General features: G+C 52.4%; 1 protein-coding gene across 1 annotated transcript in view; it reads right to left on the bottom strand.

The window, feature by feature from the left end:
* Nucleotides 1-16,479, bottom strand: part of Dock2 (dedicator of cytokinesis 2) — a 406,997-nt gene extending 390,518 nt beyond the window's left edge. The window contains exons 1-2 of the mRNA XM_005334135.5: nt 16,380-16,479; nt 1,049-1,132 (exon numbers count right to left, since the gene is read on the bottom strand). Of these exons, the coding sequence (XP_005334192.2) occupies nt 1,049-1,132; nt 16,380-16,422 (127 nt within the window). The 5' untranslated portion in view covers nt 16,423-16,479. The remainder of the gene's footprint in view (nt 1-1,048; nt 1,133-16,379) is intronic.
* Nucleotides 16,480-17,871: the final 1,392 nt, after the last annotated feature.

The following is a 17,871-nucleotide window of genomic DNA, read 5'->3' as shown; positions in this document are numbered from 1 at the left end:
CCCTCTGTGCAGTGGGTGCCAAGGGCAGGTGTGGCAAGGGACAATCACAGCTGTTCAGCTGGACTGGTGGGGGTGGGACAGCTGACCACAGGTGACAGGTTAGCAAGCTCATTCGGTTCTTATATCCAGGACAAGCCCACAGTACAAGCTGATCAGTGACACAGGTGACGGACTGAGCTTCAACTGCCAGATTCATGAATCCAAAGCCATTAGCTTTGTGCAAATTGTAAGAAGCACCCCTCCTGCCACTGTCACGATGGCTGGAACCAAAGAGACACTTGGTTTCACTAGGGGGAGGCGCCCTTGTGGGAAGAAAGAGGTGCCAGTTGGCCAGCACGGGGCATGACAAGGACGCGATCCCTGTTCCCTGGCTGGGCACATTTGCACAGTACACAAATCACGTGGCTATGCACAGCGGACCTCCTGGAACCAGGAAAATATTTATGGCTCCCTCCCAAGTCCTAATAATGCTGATTTTCCTTCCCAATAGCATTATGACTAATCAAGAAGTGCATCCAGAAGGAGCCCCAGGCCAAGCGGTCCCATGGCTGTGGCAAATGGTAAGTGTAACAAACATTAAGCCGCCCAGTTACGACTTGGTTATGGAACAAAAATTCCTTAAATAATAAAGCATTTTTGTTCAGGAAACTGTAATTACAGTTATCTCTCAGTGTCCTGGAGGGCGGACCTAAAGGCTTCCTGCAGGTACCAAAGGCTGCTCAAGTTTCTTATAAAATTGCATAGTATTTGCATATAACCCAGGCACATTCTCCTGCCTACTCCAAGTCACCTTTAGGTGACTTACAATGCTGAATACCAGGCAGACGCTGTGGATGATGCTGCACGGCATATGGAACAGCAAGAAAAGTCTGTATGTGTCCTGTACAGATACAGGTTTAGCCACTTGCAGTTGGTGGCTCCTCGTGAGGAGGCCCCTGAGCTAACACACAGAGATCACAGGAGCAGCTCTGGAGCTTAGTGAAGGTGCCTGGTGTGCACCGGGTGGGCTCCACTGTCTAGGGCCTGTGTCTGCGGGGACAGGACTCACCTCCACAGGTCTCTTGGATTCGCACCACATCGCCGATCTGCAGCGGGAGCTGGGGGGCTCCATTGCCTTGGAAGTTGTATATGGCTAGGAAAGGGAAGAGGGAGAGACAGTCAGGTGAAGCCTGTGGTACCTGGACTCTGCTCCCTCCTGCTCTCCCTGCCTGAGGCTGTCCCACACCCAGGAAGCCCAGGTAGGATGGAAAAACCAATGCAGACACCTGTTCCCTGCCCCAGCGGGGAATCCAGGACCTCCTGGCTCCAAGGGCCCTGCTTACTCCCTGAACCCGACCTCCCCAGAGCTCCCGGAGGGGCTGATTCTGTCTGCTCTGGAGTGCCCTCTTGCTGCACCCCAGGCTGTACATCGCTTCCCAACCTCACAGCAACCCTGGGATCCTAATGAGGAAAATGAAGATGGCCAGAGGTTAAGCGATTTGGACAGAGCCATCAGGCCAGGAAGTGCCAGGAAAATAAGCATCCAACTTCCAGCCACCGAGATGTTCTGCTTTCGGCTCCCTAATTGCTCCATTCCAGTGACGACCCAAGTGCCAGTCTCCCCCACCCCACCCCACAAGGCCGCGGAACCCTCACTAAGTAAGCTGGATCTGTTTCCTCCCCAACTCCAGCCAACCTTTGCTCCTCAGCCTTCATGAAGGCCTCCTCCCTGAGCCCTCCTCGCTTCCCCAGACACTCGGGGCCCTTTCCCAAAGTTGGGGTTACAGAGATGAGCATTAATCTTTAGGAATGTGGCTTTCACTCCCATGTTCGCTAGGAGTCGGCTCTGCACCCTTGGAGCCTCCAAGAAGGACCAGAGCCTGAGGACGCAGCCTACCATTGCAGTGCTGAGGCCCCCTGAGCATCGCCTGCACCCAGCCTGCACCCACTGGGGCAGCCATCTTGAGAAGGGAGCCCATGACTCTGCTGTGGGTTCTAAAGCCAGAGGCAGCGGAATGGACATTGCCTCTGGGATTGCAGTTACCTGTTTTGACCTGACTGACACCTAGAGCTTGCCTGTGTTCCCTGCCTCAGAACTTTCCCAGGGTAGAGAGGCACCCATGCCAAGGGCATTGGTCAAAAATACCAAAAGGCCAAAGAGGCAGTTCCTCCCCCAAAGGACAAAGAGGAAAGGCTTGGGAGTGGAATGCTCTGGAGACTAAGGGCTGGGAAGGACACCGCACGCCCCAGGCAACTTGGAATTCTGGCTGCACTAGGGCTTGGGCACAAGCTGAGAAAAGATGTGAGGAAGCGAAACTCAACTTGCCTGACCTTCAAGCACCGAGCAAGAAGAAGTGAGGCTTGCAGAAGTGAGAGGGTCACAGGCTAACCCCCAGCAGCACAGCGAGCTGCAGGCCAGAAGGAGGGGTGTGTTGGTAACAGCGGAAGCAGATGGCAGCCTTGGACAGCCTGCCCCTGCCCTCAGTCCAGCCGGATTAGCATCCAGCTCCGACACCAAGGTCACTGTGGCAAAAGTCCTTGATAGGAAAGACAGAGATGTGCATCTGGTAAAGAGCCTGGCGCACAGGGACGCTCCATCAACAGTAGCCAGAAAGACGGGATCAGAGGGCAAGGGCTCTGCAGCCAGGGGAGGCCTGAGAGGTGCACATGCAGTGACCAGATGCGTGGCCTGGTGCTTAGAGAGCACACTAGAGGGCTGCTGGACCCAAGCAGGGCCACAGAGGACTTCCTGGGGGTGGGGCCAGCTGAGCTGGGGTCTCCCTCAGCCCCTGCCTAGGCTGTTGTGAAGATGGAGAGGCCTGAGCCAGAGGTCCCTTCTGCGTAGCTTCCCAGGAGAAAGGAAAGTACCCTGGTGTGAGCTCCAGTCCATGACAGGGCCCTCAGCCCTGGGGCTGCCCACACCCAGGCAGCAGCAGACAGACATCCCCAACATGCCTAGGCATGGACTCCCTTTCCGGAGCAACCAGACTCCCATTTTTAAAGGAGATTCTGTTATGCATCTCTGACCTACTCCACAAGGTTGGGAGGTGGGGAATGATCTGAGAAAACTGTACTTTAAACAGGTTGTTACTCCTCCCAAAGAGGAACTAAAGGTAGTCAAGCCCCACTTATCTGGTAGTGAGTTATAATCCTAAGAAGAACTAATGTTTGCCAAAACTTTATACTACCAGACATGAAGTTCTTCTCCACATGCGTTTGCTCATTAAACCCTGACAGCACTCTTTCCAAGGAGAAACCATTATTTCCAAATTTCGAATGGGGAAACTGAGGCATAGAGAAGTCAGTTAACTAACCCAAGGTCACACAGGACTGGAGTTGGGAGTACAGGCCTGTGCTCTTGACTAATATTTTACTCTGCGGTTATGTCTTCCTGTGGTATCTCCCTTTATCTTTGAGGACAAGAACAGTGGTTTGAGGGACAAAGTGACCAAGATCCAAATGGATGGTGTGATCTGTACACCCTGTGGGAAACATCCCTGGATTGTGTACAGATTATTTTGGATCACAGACACCACCTCCAGTGCCCAGCTCTGCTTTTATCCCTCCCTCCCCACTCATCTCCTTCCCTCTCTCTTCTCTCCTTTCTTCTCCCCCAGCCCCCTCCCTAACACCTGCCTGTGTAAACCACATCAAAGAGAGCAGAGTGGTGTAGAAGGAAACCCAGTTCTCCCGGTGTACTGCTGTGTGATTTGGGGCAAGTAAATGCACCTCTCTGGTTCTCACTTTCTTACTAGGGAGGTGTTGACAGAACCTATCTCACAGGGTTATTAGGGTATCTCCATGGCAGTGAGCATAGGGAGTTCATCCCCAGGGCATGCCCCACACACCCCCCCTCCTCCGTGGGCACTTATGTCATTGATGGGGAGTCTCTATCCTGAGAGAACCTCAGGCCTGCAGGCTATGAGCCAGTGTCCCTGGAGTTAGACGGATGTGGCTCATGAGGCCAGTACTGTCCACTGAGGGATCACAGAGTGCAGCTGTTCAGGCTGTGTCCTGCACCAGGCCACCCCCTCCCCCAGGACAGCCATGGAGGCTGGCACCCCATTTCTATCTGCTTGTCCACCCCTGTGCCCTGTCCATACTGCATCCACAGGAGGAGAGAGGACAGTGTCTTTCTGTAGTCCATGTGAAAGCCCAGTGGGGTCAGGGACAGCCTGCCTGGAACAGCAACTTCCCCTCTCTGGGCCTCCACTTCTCCAGCTGTGCAGTGGAGGAGAGGCCCTGCCTCCCAGGTGCCCAGGAGGAGGAGAAAAACAGAGCAGCATTGGTTCAGGGCCCCTAGGGTGGGGCTTGGAGGCCCTGCTCCTCTGGCCTCAGACACCCCCATGCTGAGCCACTGAAGGCTGGACTTCTGCACCTGCACCCAGAGTGCTGCTGACCTTTGCCCTGGGCCACACTGCAGTCCACTAGCTTTTGTTAGCTGCTTGTGAAACCTCCCTGCTCCCCGTGAATGACCTAGACATTGAGGAGACAGCGATGCCTTTTCTCACAAAATGGCTTGACCCTTGCTAGTACCTGACACTCCAATGATGTCCCATGCCCCCCTCATGGACCAAAGCTATGAATACAGGCCCTGTTTTGGAAAACCTGGGAGCACATTTGAGAATGCTGGAATCTGCATTAGATTGCAGTCCTAATCAGCCTCCCAGTAAACGTAATTATCTTTGTTCTTGATTAGGTTGATTTTCTTCTCTGTCAACACAGGGCTCCTGCCAGGCTCACCAGGGATTAATGCACATAAAAACCTTGACCCCATGTCTGGCCCCAGTAAGTGCTCAATAAATGGCAGTCACTATCCCTCTGAGTGGCATCATAATCCCCCCTGGAGCGTCCACTCGGAACAACACCAATTCCTTCCATGTTTATGTCACCTGTAAAGCCACTTCCCTGCAGCTTGCAGCCAACGGCACTGTCAGTCAACATCAAGTAACATCAATCCTTTGTCCAAGAGCAAATCTTGAGAGCCCTCGGCCCCTGAGGCCTCCTTTCTTCGGCTTAAACATGGCCTCCACCATCAACCTGATTGCAGACACTCTTGCCCCACAGGCTGCGGTCTCCTGGACCCACTCCAGCCTGCCAGTGTCCTCCCTGTTCCTCCAGCCCTAAGGGTCTGCCTGGGGACTCGGCCAAGAGCTGGCAGGGCCCACAGCAGCAGGAAACCACACGCCCCTTGGGCTTTCCCCAGAGTGCCCCAAAGGGAGGGCGGGACACACTGGGATTTGTTCCCCCCACCATCCCTCAGTGTTCCTCAGGGGTCCCTCACCCTCTGCCCACTAATGTCAGGTGCAAAGTTTCCAACTGATCGGCTTAAGATGTCTTGGACAGATCTGGAAATGGTGAGATCTGTATCCATCCCAAGGACTCACTGATTGTGAAAATGAAAGCTACTGCCTGCCATTTAACTTGTAAATTGTATCTGCCTTTGCTGAAGGGCCTCGGCTCTCAAGGTTTCGTTTGGAGGAGAGCAGACACTGCTAACAAAGGAAGTGGCTTGGCTCATGAATACCCGGTTCTGCTAACTCCTCCAAATGACTAACAGGAAGTGGAGTCGGGGTGCCACTCTGCTGAAGTGTGACTGCTGATCTCTGATCCGTTCTTCTTTCTGACCAGGGTGAGAGCAAGTCATTTTGTCCCTACCCAGGACCTCGCCACTCTTGACTTTGGAGTGAGGGATGGAAAAGGCAAGAAAACATTTTGTGCCATGTTAGGAAATAAATACAAAGTCTCCCTTTGCTTGTAAGGGAGGAAACTGAGGCGCAGGGAGGAGGATAAACAACTTTTCTACAGGATAGATTGATGCACTCAGGTAGGTGGATAGGTAGGCAGACAGACAGTAGGGAAATCTAAATTCTAACCTCTGAACACAACACTGCTTTCCAAGAAAATGGTAAATGTTTATTAAGTATCCTATACCAAGCACATATGCCATGATTTTTTATGTTTTATTTTTAAAATTATATATATATATAGTTAGTTGTAGGTGGATAAAATACCTTTATTTTATTTATTTGTACGTGGTGCTGAGGATCGAACCCAGGGCCTCATACATGCCAGGTGAGCACTCTACTGCTGAGCCCCAGCCCCAGCCCTGCCATGATTTTTGAGATACTGATGGGAACATGTGCTGTGTGCTAGGTACTGTTGTGGGCACTGGGGTTAGAGTGACAGGTAAGACAGGCCAAAGCCTTATCATCTTACTTGTATCTACTCATTCATCTTCATGCCAATGCTCCAGGGTGTTACCCTCCATGTAACCTACAAGAATCTCACAGAGAGGGTCTGGAACTTGCCCTTGGCCACACAGCCCTGGTGGAGAGTAGATTTAAACTCAGAGCAGAATTCAATGTTCTTGTTTCCCTGACCAGCCCACTGCTGATGTCACCCTTTTTCTTTTGTTTGTCACAGTACTGGGGACTGAATCCAGGGGCCCTTCACTACTGAGATACATCCCAGTCCCTCCTCTTTTATTTTGAGACAAGGTCTCACAAAGTGGCTGAGGCTGGCCTTGAACTTGCCATCATCCTGCCTCAGCCTCCAAGTAGCTGGGATTACAGGCATGAGCCACTGTGCTGGGTGACATCACACTTTTCCTATATGTGTGTGTGACTTGCTGATATCTCGTGTCTCCCTCAGCCTCAGAGAGGGTGCAGACCGAGTCTATCGTCAGTACTGAGCTCCTGGTGCCAAGAATAGTGCCCAACCCACTGAAGAAGCAAGATCATAAACACTCATTGGACTGAGGGATGTGATTGGATTTGAAGGACAGGTATGCCCCTTCTTCTGGCTATATGCCTTGAATTTCTTGGATTGCTTCAAGAGATGCTGACCAAGCCAGCTGCTATTTTGTATTGCAGCTGGCCAGCTGTGACCCATGGGGAAGCACTGGGTCCTCCTGGGGGCCCTGCCATTTACTGACATGTTTGAAAAAGAGAGCTTCAACCAACACCAGGTGTTAATAGAATTTCGACAAGTGGCTGTGTAAGGGGAACAAACACAATAACACAGAGGGAGAATGTAATTGCCTGGAGCTCACTTCAGACTGAGCGGGCTCTGGAGAGCCTCTACTCCAGGGGAAGACAGAACCAGCGCAGGTGCAGGTGGGCCCAAGGGCACTGCGCACATCGAAAAGCGCAGGCAGTGTGAAATGCGGGGCATCTGGATCCCAGTGTCACCAGGGAGGGCCACTGTGGAGACCCAGCAGCAACCCCAGCTCAAACCCAGGCACAAGCTGGCCAACCAGGAGGCAGCAGAGCCACAGCCCAGGATGGAGATGGAGGAGGGCGAGGGGGAGGAGGGGCAGGGGACCAGCGCCTGGAAAGAGCCAGGTTCTGAGAATACTGCCTGCACCGGGACACTTCCCAAGGGCTTTAGACAACCTCGTTAACCTTCAGCACAATTCTTAGGGTGGGTACAGCTGTTGCCATCTCTATTTTACAGAAAAGGAAACTGAGGCGATGTGGGATGCAGAGGGAGCCAGGGTGGCAGAGAGGAGGGAGCTAGCCAGATCCCTCCAGAGGCAGCTGTGGGGCACAGCCTCCGCGCTGTGCCTCCTGTTCCTAGTGGAGATGCACTTGGTCCCTGCATGCTTTTAGCAGCTTCAGTCCCCTCTTGGGTGGTGACAACCACCTTCTGTGCAGAGTATCATTGTGCTGTCTTTAGTGAGGCAAAGTGACATCCCGAGCCAACAAGAGGAGAGTTAGGATTCCCTGGCTTCTCTAAACCAGTGACTCACAATAAAGGGTTATTTTGGGTCCTGGAGAAAGTTTGTCTTTGTAGCAACTTGGGGTGAAGTGGGGGCAGTGGGGCTCCCAGCACCCAGTGGGTAGAGGCTGTGGGGACTGCTCAACCCCTGCCATGGTTCCACATTGTCTGAGTGTGTCCTGGAGGCTGAGGTGCTGCAGGCTAAGTGCCAGGGTCGGGTAGTAAGAGTGCTGGAAAGAGCTACAGCCTACAGGGAGGTGGTTAGATCATGGGGGCGCCACCCTTGGAAATGATTAATGCAGTTCTCATGACACTGCGGTTTGTTCTTGGAAGAGTGGGGGTTATAAACACAGCCAGATGGCCCCTGCCTGGCCTCTGGCTTCCAGTCTCCTCTCCACTCTGTGGCACCAAGAGCTCCACACAGAGGCTGAGCAGATGAAGTCACCCCATCTTAGATCTTAGACTTTTAGCCCCTGAAACTTTGTACTAAAACATACCTCTCCACTCTCTGTAAGTATCCAGCTTCAGGTATTTTGTTATAGCAACAGAAAGCAGAGTAACATACCATCCCACACCACACAGGACGGCCCCATATCAAACAATCCTTTGACCCAAAACATCAAGTGTTCAAGGCTGGTCAGTTCTGCTCTGAAACCTCTTGCTAGAATTCTACTGTCTCCTTTCCAGTACTCCTGGAGGATACACAGTACACACATACACTCACACACTTTACACACTCCTGAATTCACATGCACCCCATTGAGTTGGAAGAGGGGCTTTAGAACAAAATCCATCCAATCAGCTCCCTACCCCAAATGCAGCGTCTCCAGCTGTTTGCTGGATCCTGCGCGTTGGGAGAGTAGAGAGAGGAGAGGTGGCTTGGGCGGTCCTGCAGTTTTCATGAAATTGAGTGGAAGAGACAAAACAAACATTCAGGGAGCAGGGAGCTGTCTCAATAATGAAGTCCAAGCTGCAAGCCCCACAGCCGGGGTGAAAGGGAGCCCTTGGGGGGAGTGAGGCTGGAGGGCAGAGGAAGGGCGAGGGGAAGAACTCAGCAGCCCCGAGGTAGGAGGCTGACAGAGCAGGGAGGGGAAGGAGAGGTTGGGGGGACTCTTCATGGAGTCCCTGAGGTGTCACCTACAGAGGTCCAGCATCTGGGGAAAGCCTCTGTTGTGTTCTTATGGGACCCAGCCTCTCAGCATCTAGGAGAATAAAGTGGCAAGAGGAAGACAAGATGAGGCGACTCAGTCCACCTGAACCTTACGAAGCCATCAAAACTGAAAGAGCTCCTCCCCTGCCCACGTGTCCATCTGTCCACTCATCCATCTGTCCCATCAAGCACTGCTGCTGATGCAGCCCCTGCCCCATGTGGGACAAAGAGACGAGGACATGGTCTTGCTGTCCTGGAGTTCACATTCCGGGGAGGACCCAGACCCTGCCACCCAAAATGCAGAGAGCCTCGACGGGTGGTAGCAGGAGCCACCTAACATCACCCAGAAGGTGACTGCTCCAGTCTGGGAAAGGCAGACGTGAATGCCAGGGATGCTCTCTGCTGCCTCCTGCAGGAGAGATCCCCATGGGCGCAGGCTTCCTAAAGGCAGGTGCCTGCTCTGGACCTGAAACTAGCTCTCCACCACAGAGCAGAAGAATCGTTGAACGTAACTGATCTAGACAGGTTATAAGACCTGTTTCTGGATTCTTGGCAGCTCCTGAGTTCAGGAATTCATACCTTGGGCAGAGTGCCACAGCTACCAAACTCAAGTATCTACTGGACCAGTTTTACAAGATAGTGAGTGGGCACACTTGGCCAGGCCCTCCTGCTTCATGAATGGGGTTCAGTGAATTCATAATGCACGCTCACATGTGCATGCCTTTGTGAGAAGACAGCTTATAGCTTCCATTGGCCTCTCCAGGGGACCAACTGTGAGGATGATAATTAGTTTCTCTGACCTCCCAGAACACTGTGATTGCTTTGAGCTGGATGGACTCCGAGTTAATCCCCAGCAGAGCTCTGACCTCCGGCAACGAGTCATCCAGTAGAGGAGAGGACATGCAGTCACAGGGCAAAAGAGACCAGGGGCTATAGTTGAACAGGTCCCCCAAAATTCATGTTAGAAACTTACCCCCCAATTTCATATGTTGATGGCATTTAGAAGTGGGACCTCTGAGAAGTGAGCAGAATTAGCCATGAGGTGGCCTTGTGTGGGTATTGGTGCCCGCTCTGTCTCCTGCGGACTGCGTCCACCATGTTGCCATGCAGCAGGAAGGCTTCGTCAGACATGTGCAGGTGCTGGCACCCTGCTCTTGGGCTTTCTGGCCCCCCAGATCCACCAGCTAAATAAACCTCTCTTCTTTGTAAACTTCCCACTGGGTGGCGTTTAGTTATGACATCAGAAAATAGGCCAAGGCCAGAGGTGAAGAGTGACCACCCAGATAAAATCCCAGGGGGGAGATGTGTTTTTTAAAGTGCCTGCATCCCCCTCAGACTGAGGAGGCTTCTACCTCAGCTTCCTCTTCTCAGATGAGATTAAGGTCCCCACCTCCCAGGGTGGTAGAATATCAAACCATAACACAGTTTCTCTAAATGCGCCATTCTGCAAAAGGGTATTGATGGAAATGTTGGGGACGCCTCAGATCCAGGGTTAAACTAGAGAGAACCTATGTGCAATTCTAGCTGTCCCTGTCAAAAACGCTGGGGTCACCCTTGCCCCCCCCATACCCATGTCCTGTCCATGAGGAACATCCCTTTTGCTGCGCTATAGCACACACACCCAGAATGGAAGCCCATCCTGCACCTCCACCGCCCCCTTCCCAGCGTGGGCTCTGCTATCTCTGATCTAGGCTATTACAGCAGCTGCCTAATTGCTCTCCCTGCTTCCACGCTAATTCCCTTCATTATTCATCAGGAAACTGCTAGAATAGTCCTCTTACAAACTAAGGCAGGCCGCTCCATGATTCTGCTCCAAACTCTGTAATACCCCGTTCCCCCTTCCAGGAAGAGTGAAAGCACCTACCACGCCTTGCTCCATGTGACCTCCCCTCACAGAACCCATTTCTCCTATCTGCCCCTTGCTCCCCTAATGCAGCCACCCTGACCTCCCACAGAGCCCTGCGGACCCTCCTCAGGATCTTTACACAAGCTCTTCTTTCTACCTAGGACACATTTTCCTCCTGCCACTCCCTACTGCCACTCCCAGTCAAGCAAGGACAATTCCACTTTCCAGGCAAACACTCAGGACTTCGGAGTACAGGGATGCCTCTCTGCTGCAGCCAAACATGCCGGTCAGCGAGCATCTAGGCCTGGCACTGCCACCACTTAACCCAACCCCACAAACACCTGCTGAGTATCTGCTCTGTTCAGCTCTGGTGCTGTGTCCTGGGGATTTCATGCAAGTCACACTGTCTATCTATCTGTCACACTGTCCACCTGTGTCTCCTTCCACCAGTCTAGTCCAGACTTTGTCCCAAGGGAGCACATGCTGTCAGGGAACCCTAAGTCCTCTGAAGAATGACTAGGGAGAGGTCTGGAAAGGGTCCCTGTTATCAGTCATGTTATGCCACTGAGACTCCTAACCAGTGCAGAAGCCTCAAGTGTCCCGGTTGGGTCAGGGTCAGGGATGACTTTCTCCATGCAGAGTAAGACTTGCACAGCTCACAAACTCAACCTGACAGCCTTTTAATTCCCACCAACTAGGGGAAGTGAGAAGCTGGGAGAAAGTGCCTGTGAAGGGAACATTCATGCTGTCTCTGCCCAGATGCCCCTGGAGGCGGGTGGTGGTAAGCATCGGCATCCCTGTTGGCCAAACACATGCTGCAGAACACAGGCTGTGGCACCGTGGGTAATTGGCTATTAAATTAAAGGCTGTAAGCTTTAAAACAACCAAGGTCCAGAAGTTAGCAGAGCGTGATGGTGACTACATTTCCTGTCTCAAAACACAGCGGCAATATAACGAGGCCTATCTCAGGAGGAAGCAGAGCTGAGAAAACAGTTTTTTCAAGCTCATTCAAATCCTGACATTAAGGGCAGGGCAGGCTGGTCACTGGTTTCTGTGGCTTCTGTATACCTTCCGTGTACATGGCCTTAGGATGATCTCCTCATGTGGACTCCAGCAGCAGCCTCCCGAATAGCCCCGAGTTGTAGAAGCATCAGAAAGTAGGAGTTCCGGGCACCCAAGAGTTGCAGCAGGAAGGAATTAGATTTTCAATCCACGAGTTTTGCTGCATGATACTAATTTGGGGGAACCAGTCCAAAGGTACAGTCCATGTGGCAAAGAGGGTGGATGGAAAGCCTCCAATCTGATGGGCCCACAAAGTTCTTTTTCTCCCCTTCACTACTAGTACAAGTTCCAAAAGGGCAGCACCCATGCTAACCTGATTCCAGTATCTCAGTGGCTAGCAGAGTACACCCAGGAAATGCCCCACAAATGCCCAGAGAATAAACGGAGAAGGAGTGGAAGATGGATGGAGTGGTTAGTGTGTGGAAGGTGATCTCCATCCCTTCTCCATCCCTGTTGCCTTTGGCAGCCAGGGATGCCTCTGGGTGTTTTCCATGCACGCTCTTCTCGTGCCTTTGGAGAGAGACTGAAGAAACCCTGGCTGGGGAGTGACCTAAGGATGCTCCTGGCTGCCCACCAGAGAACACCAGGCAAGGACAGAAGCCAAAAGCAGGGTGATGGTGTACATGCCAAGGAGTACCAGAGCTTGCCAGAATACCACCAGGAGGTGGGCGAGAGCCACAGAACAGATTATCCCTCCTTGTCCTCAGAGGAACCCACAAAATCTCACCAAACCCAGGGCCAGAGCCACAGCTGGAAACAGGTTGTACACAGAACACGTTTCTGATCTGTAGGGGATCAGAATGTGCAACCCAAAATAGGCCACCTTAGCATAATGGCTATTTTGTGCTAGAAGCAAATGAGAATCAACAGTGCACAAAGAAGTCCTCCTGGATCTTCCTGTAAAAGAAGAAACTCCTAAGAAAAAGGAAACGGGGACAGCCATAATGCCCTCTCCCAGGGAAGTTCAATGACTATGAATAAATCAGAAAGTTGGCTGCCCTTCCCTCCGTCCTGCAAGGAGAAAGTTCTCATCACTGACCAGAGTCTCAGGCTGGGGGTGTTAAGACGGTGAAGGCTGAAAGGCTTTTTTTTTTTTTTTTTGGTGGTGGTGATGGGAATGGGGAATTGAACCCAGGGGCACTCTACCACTGGGGTACATCGTCAGCCCTTTTCATTTTTTATTCTGAAACATGGCCTCGATAAGTTGCTGAGGCTGTCCTCAAATTTTTGATCCTCCTGCCTCAGCCTCCTAGGTCCCTGGGACTGCAGGCCTATGCCACAAGGACAGTGCTGATTCTAGGTGGACTCTGCTAGGTCAGCCACCCAGGCAGTCAGTAGACAAGTGAAAGTGTTCTGCTCTTCCCTTCTAGTTGGTGTCCAGTACTTGTCCGTCTCCCAATTAGCTATGTTAACTTCTTACCAGTGATACTCTTGCTTGGACCTCAGTGCTCCCAGGAAGTCTAGCCTCAGCGTGGCTCTCACAGCCCCTCAAAATCTGGCCAAAATCTGCTTTTGCCACATCCTCTCCAAACACCCACTAAAGCCAAGTTAGACCACTTCTTGTTTGACCCACATCTTACATGCATTCCAGCTTTCTGCCTTTGCTCAACATGTCCCCTCCTAGATGCCCTCCTGGCCTCTCCAGAGGGCCAGGTGTCTGCATGCAGGTCATGGCATTTAAGGATCATCTCCAGTACTTCCCTGTCATGTGAACTTGGGGACCCGTTTCTTCTTCCATAACAGCGCTGCATCAGAATGAGTTTTGCAAACTTGGCATGCAACATTCCTATGGGAACTGATGTCCTAAAGTCGGTGCTGGGTGCATCACTGACTTGCCTGGTTCAGTCCCTTACTAGTGGAGCCAGGCACACTCCTCAGTGCCCCAGGCTTTACCTCATTCCATCCTCACAACAGCCTGTGGGACCACCATCACTCCCAAATTCAGAGACAGAGCAACGGGTCATGATCAGATCGCAATCCCCACTTCACACATGAGCTTCTGAGTCCACACACCACTCCTTATGCAAAACCACACCCTTTTGTACTCTGAACTCACACTGCCTCTATCACACTTGTACCCCAGATCTTCTCACGGCTCTGATGGATCACATGTCACGGCTGCAGCAGAAAGAAGAAACACTGGCTGGGGAGTGACCTAAGGATGCTCCTGGCTGCCCACCAGATCATGCAAGATAACCAAGAAGCATCCTCCTTAAAAGCCCCAGTGGAGAGCGCAAGCAGACACCAGCAGCCCTGTCCATGAGACCACGGGAGGGAAAGTTAAATGTCACCTGTTCTGAAGAGATGGCAGAGAGAGTTTGTCTAAGCACCCACCACACACAGAGAGAGCTCCAGCTCTTTATCTTCCAAACCCCCATATACATAGATTCTCAAATGATCTTCATAACACAATGGTTTGAAACAGGAAAGAATCAATGTCTGGACCAAAGTGAGAAAGGTAGAATAGAGATCCATCTGCAAAGAGAGATGGGTCAGAGCTAGAACCTGGCTCCCTTTCTCTTGGCCACTTGCTGAGTTTTCATGTTGGATGACCTGTCCCCACACCATCACAGCCTGAGCCTCCCTTTCCTTCCCCCAGGGCTCAGGGTTGGAGATTGCAGTCACTGATTCTGCAGAGAGAGGAGATCTCTTCAATGGGCAGGTGCCCACCAGGTGATTTCTGACCCTCATGTTTTCATAAGTAGGTGTGGAGAATATCAGCCCTCTCACCAGATCCAGAAGTGGTGGGGGCTGGGGCCTGACAGTGTTAATCCACCCAGGCCACACTGGCAGGATAGCTTCTGTCAGTGAGGGTGAGAATCCTCCCTACTCCATCATTGAGCCCCATCCCATTCTGTGACATCAAGTTTCAACTGGGCCCAAAGGAGACAGTCTAAAATAAAGATTGATGACATTTAGAAGGGTGCTCTGTACCTGAGTCTTCACCTGAGGCACACGAGACAGATGCCCCAGGAAGCAGATGCTGTGATGAACCCCACTGTATGGACAAGGAAGCCAAGCCCTGGAGTGGGTAAGGAGAGGCGTGAGGCTTAGGTCACAGGGCTGGGGAGGCTGGAACCCAGGCTCAGGCCAGCTGGCACCATAGCCAGGATGCACACCTTAGCATGAGCCTGTGCAGCAGGTTACTGCAGCCCCCCGGGTCCTGGGGGAACACCATTTTGCAATGCTCAGTCTCCCCCATGAACTCCTCTAATTACCCTGGAAGACCAATACGGTCTCTGGCCTGTGGCATGACTCCCTTATCTTTTGTCCCCCCAGCCTCTCTCCATGCTGGCTTAAGCACAGAACTGCTCAAGCCCTGCCTGCTCAGAGCCCTCGGTGGCCTAAATGGGGAAAGCCCAGTTCCTCAGCCAGGCATAACCGTGGCTTTGTTATTCCCTTCCCTGCATGCTTCCAGAAGGTGAAGATGCTACCAGCTCTTCTTGCCTGGATGTGCTTTCTTCTTCCTGGACCAGCCACACTGGTCTCTTCTGGACCACAGAGGTCCCTCCACCCACATGGCCTGCCGTAGTTAACAATCTCCATGGTTCCCAGGGTAGATTGTTAGCCTGATACCCCAGTTGGAAGGGCCAGAGAAGCCCTGAAGTTAAAAAAGGGTCTTGATTGAGTCTAGTTCAAATTTCCCATTTTAGAGACCGAGAACTTGAGACCCCTGGAGGCTAAGGATCCTGTGTATTCTTTGGATGGGGACTATTCATCTATGCCCTGCAGTGCCTAGTGCCCAGTATGTGGATGATATATTTGAGCTGTCAGAGAGCTTCTCCAACAGTGGCCTGGGGAACCCCTGCCTCTCCTTGCCCAGGGCTGGGGCACCCAGGGCTTTACCAGCTGAAGCGTCACCTCTGCCGCATGTCTGCCAGTGGCCTGTGTGGCAAACTCCAGGGCACTTTTTAAGTTCACACTCAAGTGTATGAGGATTGCATCACCCATTACACTTAGAAGGAGCCCAAGTACCTGCTGCCTCCCTTCCCCCAGCTGCCACTTCCGCCCTCAGCTTGAGGCTGAGGCCTCTGGGAGCTTAGATGGCTAAAATTGGAGGGGCTGGCTTCTGAGTTATCCCCAGGTCCCCTGAAAGGAGCTTCCTTCTCCAGCCCTCCCGCCCCACTCCCCAAATGTGCAGGGGCCCCTGGATGCTCTGCCAAATCAGGGGCCACCTGACCCAGGAGGAACAGGCCCGGCAAAGGGCAGAGGGAGGTGCTTTGGACGGGGGAGGTAGAGGGCATCCTGGGTGGGCCATGGCAGACCTGGGGGACAGCCGGGCTCCCTCCACCCAGCAAGTGAACAGATGGAGAAGGCTGAGCCTGGCACAAGGGAGCAAGCAGCCTGCTGGACACCACCTCTGAAGCTCAGCAGCACTAAGGAGAAAGGGCACCTTTGGAAGCCAGAGTCATGGGCAGGTGCCCACCTTTTCCCAGACCCCAGCCTCCCCTTCATACCCGCAGCCTCCCCTTCCAGCAGGCAAAGGGAGCCCCTGAGCCCTGGGGCCTCCAGGGGTGCCCCTGCCCTCACTCAAGCTGCCAGGTGCCATAAGCATCTTCCCATGTGTGGCTCTCCAGCCGCCTGCCCATTGCCCAGCTGCTGCCCAGCTTGCACACCTACCCACACCCTGCCGCTCCTTGTCAGTTTTGCGCCAGGGGGTCATGGCTGGGCCGGGGTGCTGCCTGCGGGCCTTGAGTCCTCCGTGGGGAAGCCAGCAGGAGTGGCTAGGCGCTCTGCTGGGCCCCACTTCCTTCCTCTTTTCAAACTCTCTTTCAGGGCCCGCCCTCCCAGCCCTCCCCTCCCTGGGCTCCCCGCTCCCTCCTCCCTACTGTCCTCCAGCAGGGGCACCCTAGGCTAGTGGCTAGAAGGCCTCTTGCAAAACTTGGGGTCCGCCCCCAACTTATCTCTTCCCCAAGCGGGTGGCCAGAGGCCAGGTGGGCACCTGGGGCCATGGGGACCACCTGGGCTGAGAGGTCCCTGATTTCTGAACCAAATGACTGAACAGACACTTAGTATGAACTTTGCTGTCAGATCTAGATTCAAATCCAAACCAAAAAAAATGACTTCATGATCTGAGGTTGAGGTTTCTCCTCTGTAAAATGGACAGTGCCTCGTTCATAGGACCATTGTTAGGATCAGAGAGGACAATGTTCACAGCAGGTGACACAGAAGAGTGAAGTGACTGCTGGAGGGCAGTCCTTCAGAGTTTTTATCCTTATCTTACCAGGGACCCACTGGGAAATCCCAAGAAAGTTTAGGAAACTCTCCTCTGAAAGCACCCAGCACGGAATTCACCAACATGAAGGGGGGCAACAGTGGGTCCAGAGCAGCCCCAGAGTCAGGCCAGGGGAGACCTTCCCCACACCCCAGCTCCTGCCGTCACAGTGACAGGAGCAAATTTAAGTCAGTCAAATTCTCTCTCTTTCTTCAAGATTCTCACCACCCTCTTCTGTTCTGGAGTCATTAAGAGAGATGAGGAAATATCATTCCACAGGCAGCTCCCTTAAAATATGAATTTTATTTAAAGTGATTTACTTTTTAGTTTTTAACAGCAAAAGTTAGGTGGTGCCTTTAGAGAGAGCTGTTGTGGTCGTCAGGATTTCGGCAGAGGACCAGAACCAGTGGCATGTGGATATAAATAGATTTATACAAGCAATTGGCCGAAGCCATTGTGGAGCTGGCTAGGCACGGATGAAATCTAGAGAATTCAGATTTCAAAGCCTGTTTTCTCAAGGGTGTAACTACCAATATCCTTGGTTTTGCCCTTTCTGGGCCTGCAGGGCAGGCTGGAAACTCTGACAGGAGTAGGAACTGCCGCCACAGATGGACTCTTTCTTCTTCAAGGAATCTCGGTCCTCTTAAGATCTGTCAACCGGTTGGATCAGGCCGACCTAGATTATTAAGGATAATCTCCTTTATTTAAGGTTAACTGATGGTAGATTTTAATACCATCTACAGAATACTTTGCAGCAAGCAGCACCTTCACTGGTGTTTGAATGACTGGGGACGACTGCCTGCCAGGGTAACTCAGAACCATTCCAACTGTTCTACAAATCCCTACTACACATCAGAGGTTGGCAGACATTTTCTATAGAGGCCCAGATTGTAAATA

This window comes from Ictidomys tridecemlineatus, chromosome 1, assembly GCF_052094955.1.
Source record: "Ictidomys tridecemlineatus isolate mIctTri1 chromosome 1, mIctTri1.hap1, whole genome shotgun sequence".
NCBI lineage: Eukaryota > Metazoa > Chordata > Mammalia > Rodentia > Sciuridae > Ictidomys > Ictidomys tridecemlineatus.
This window is presented reverse-complemented; position numbering and strand designations above follow the sequence as displayed.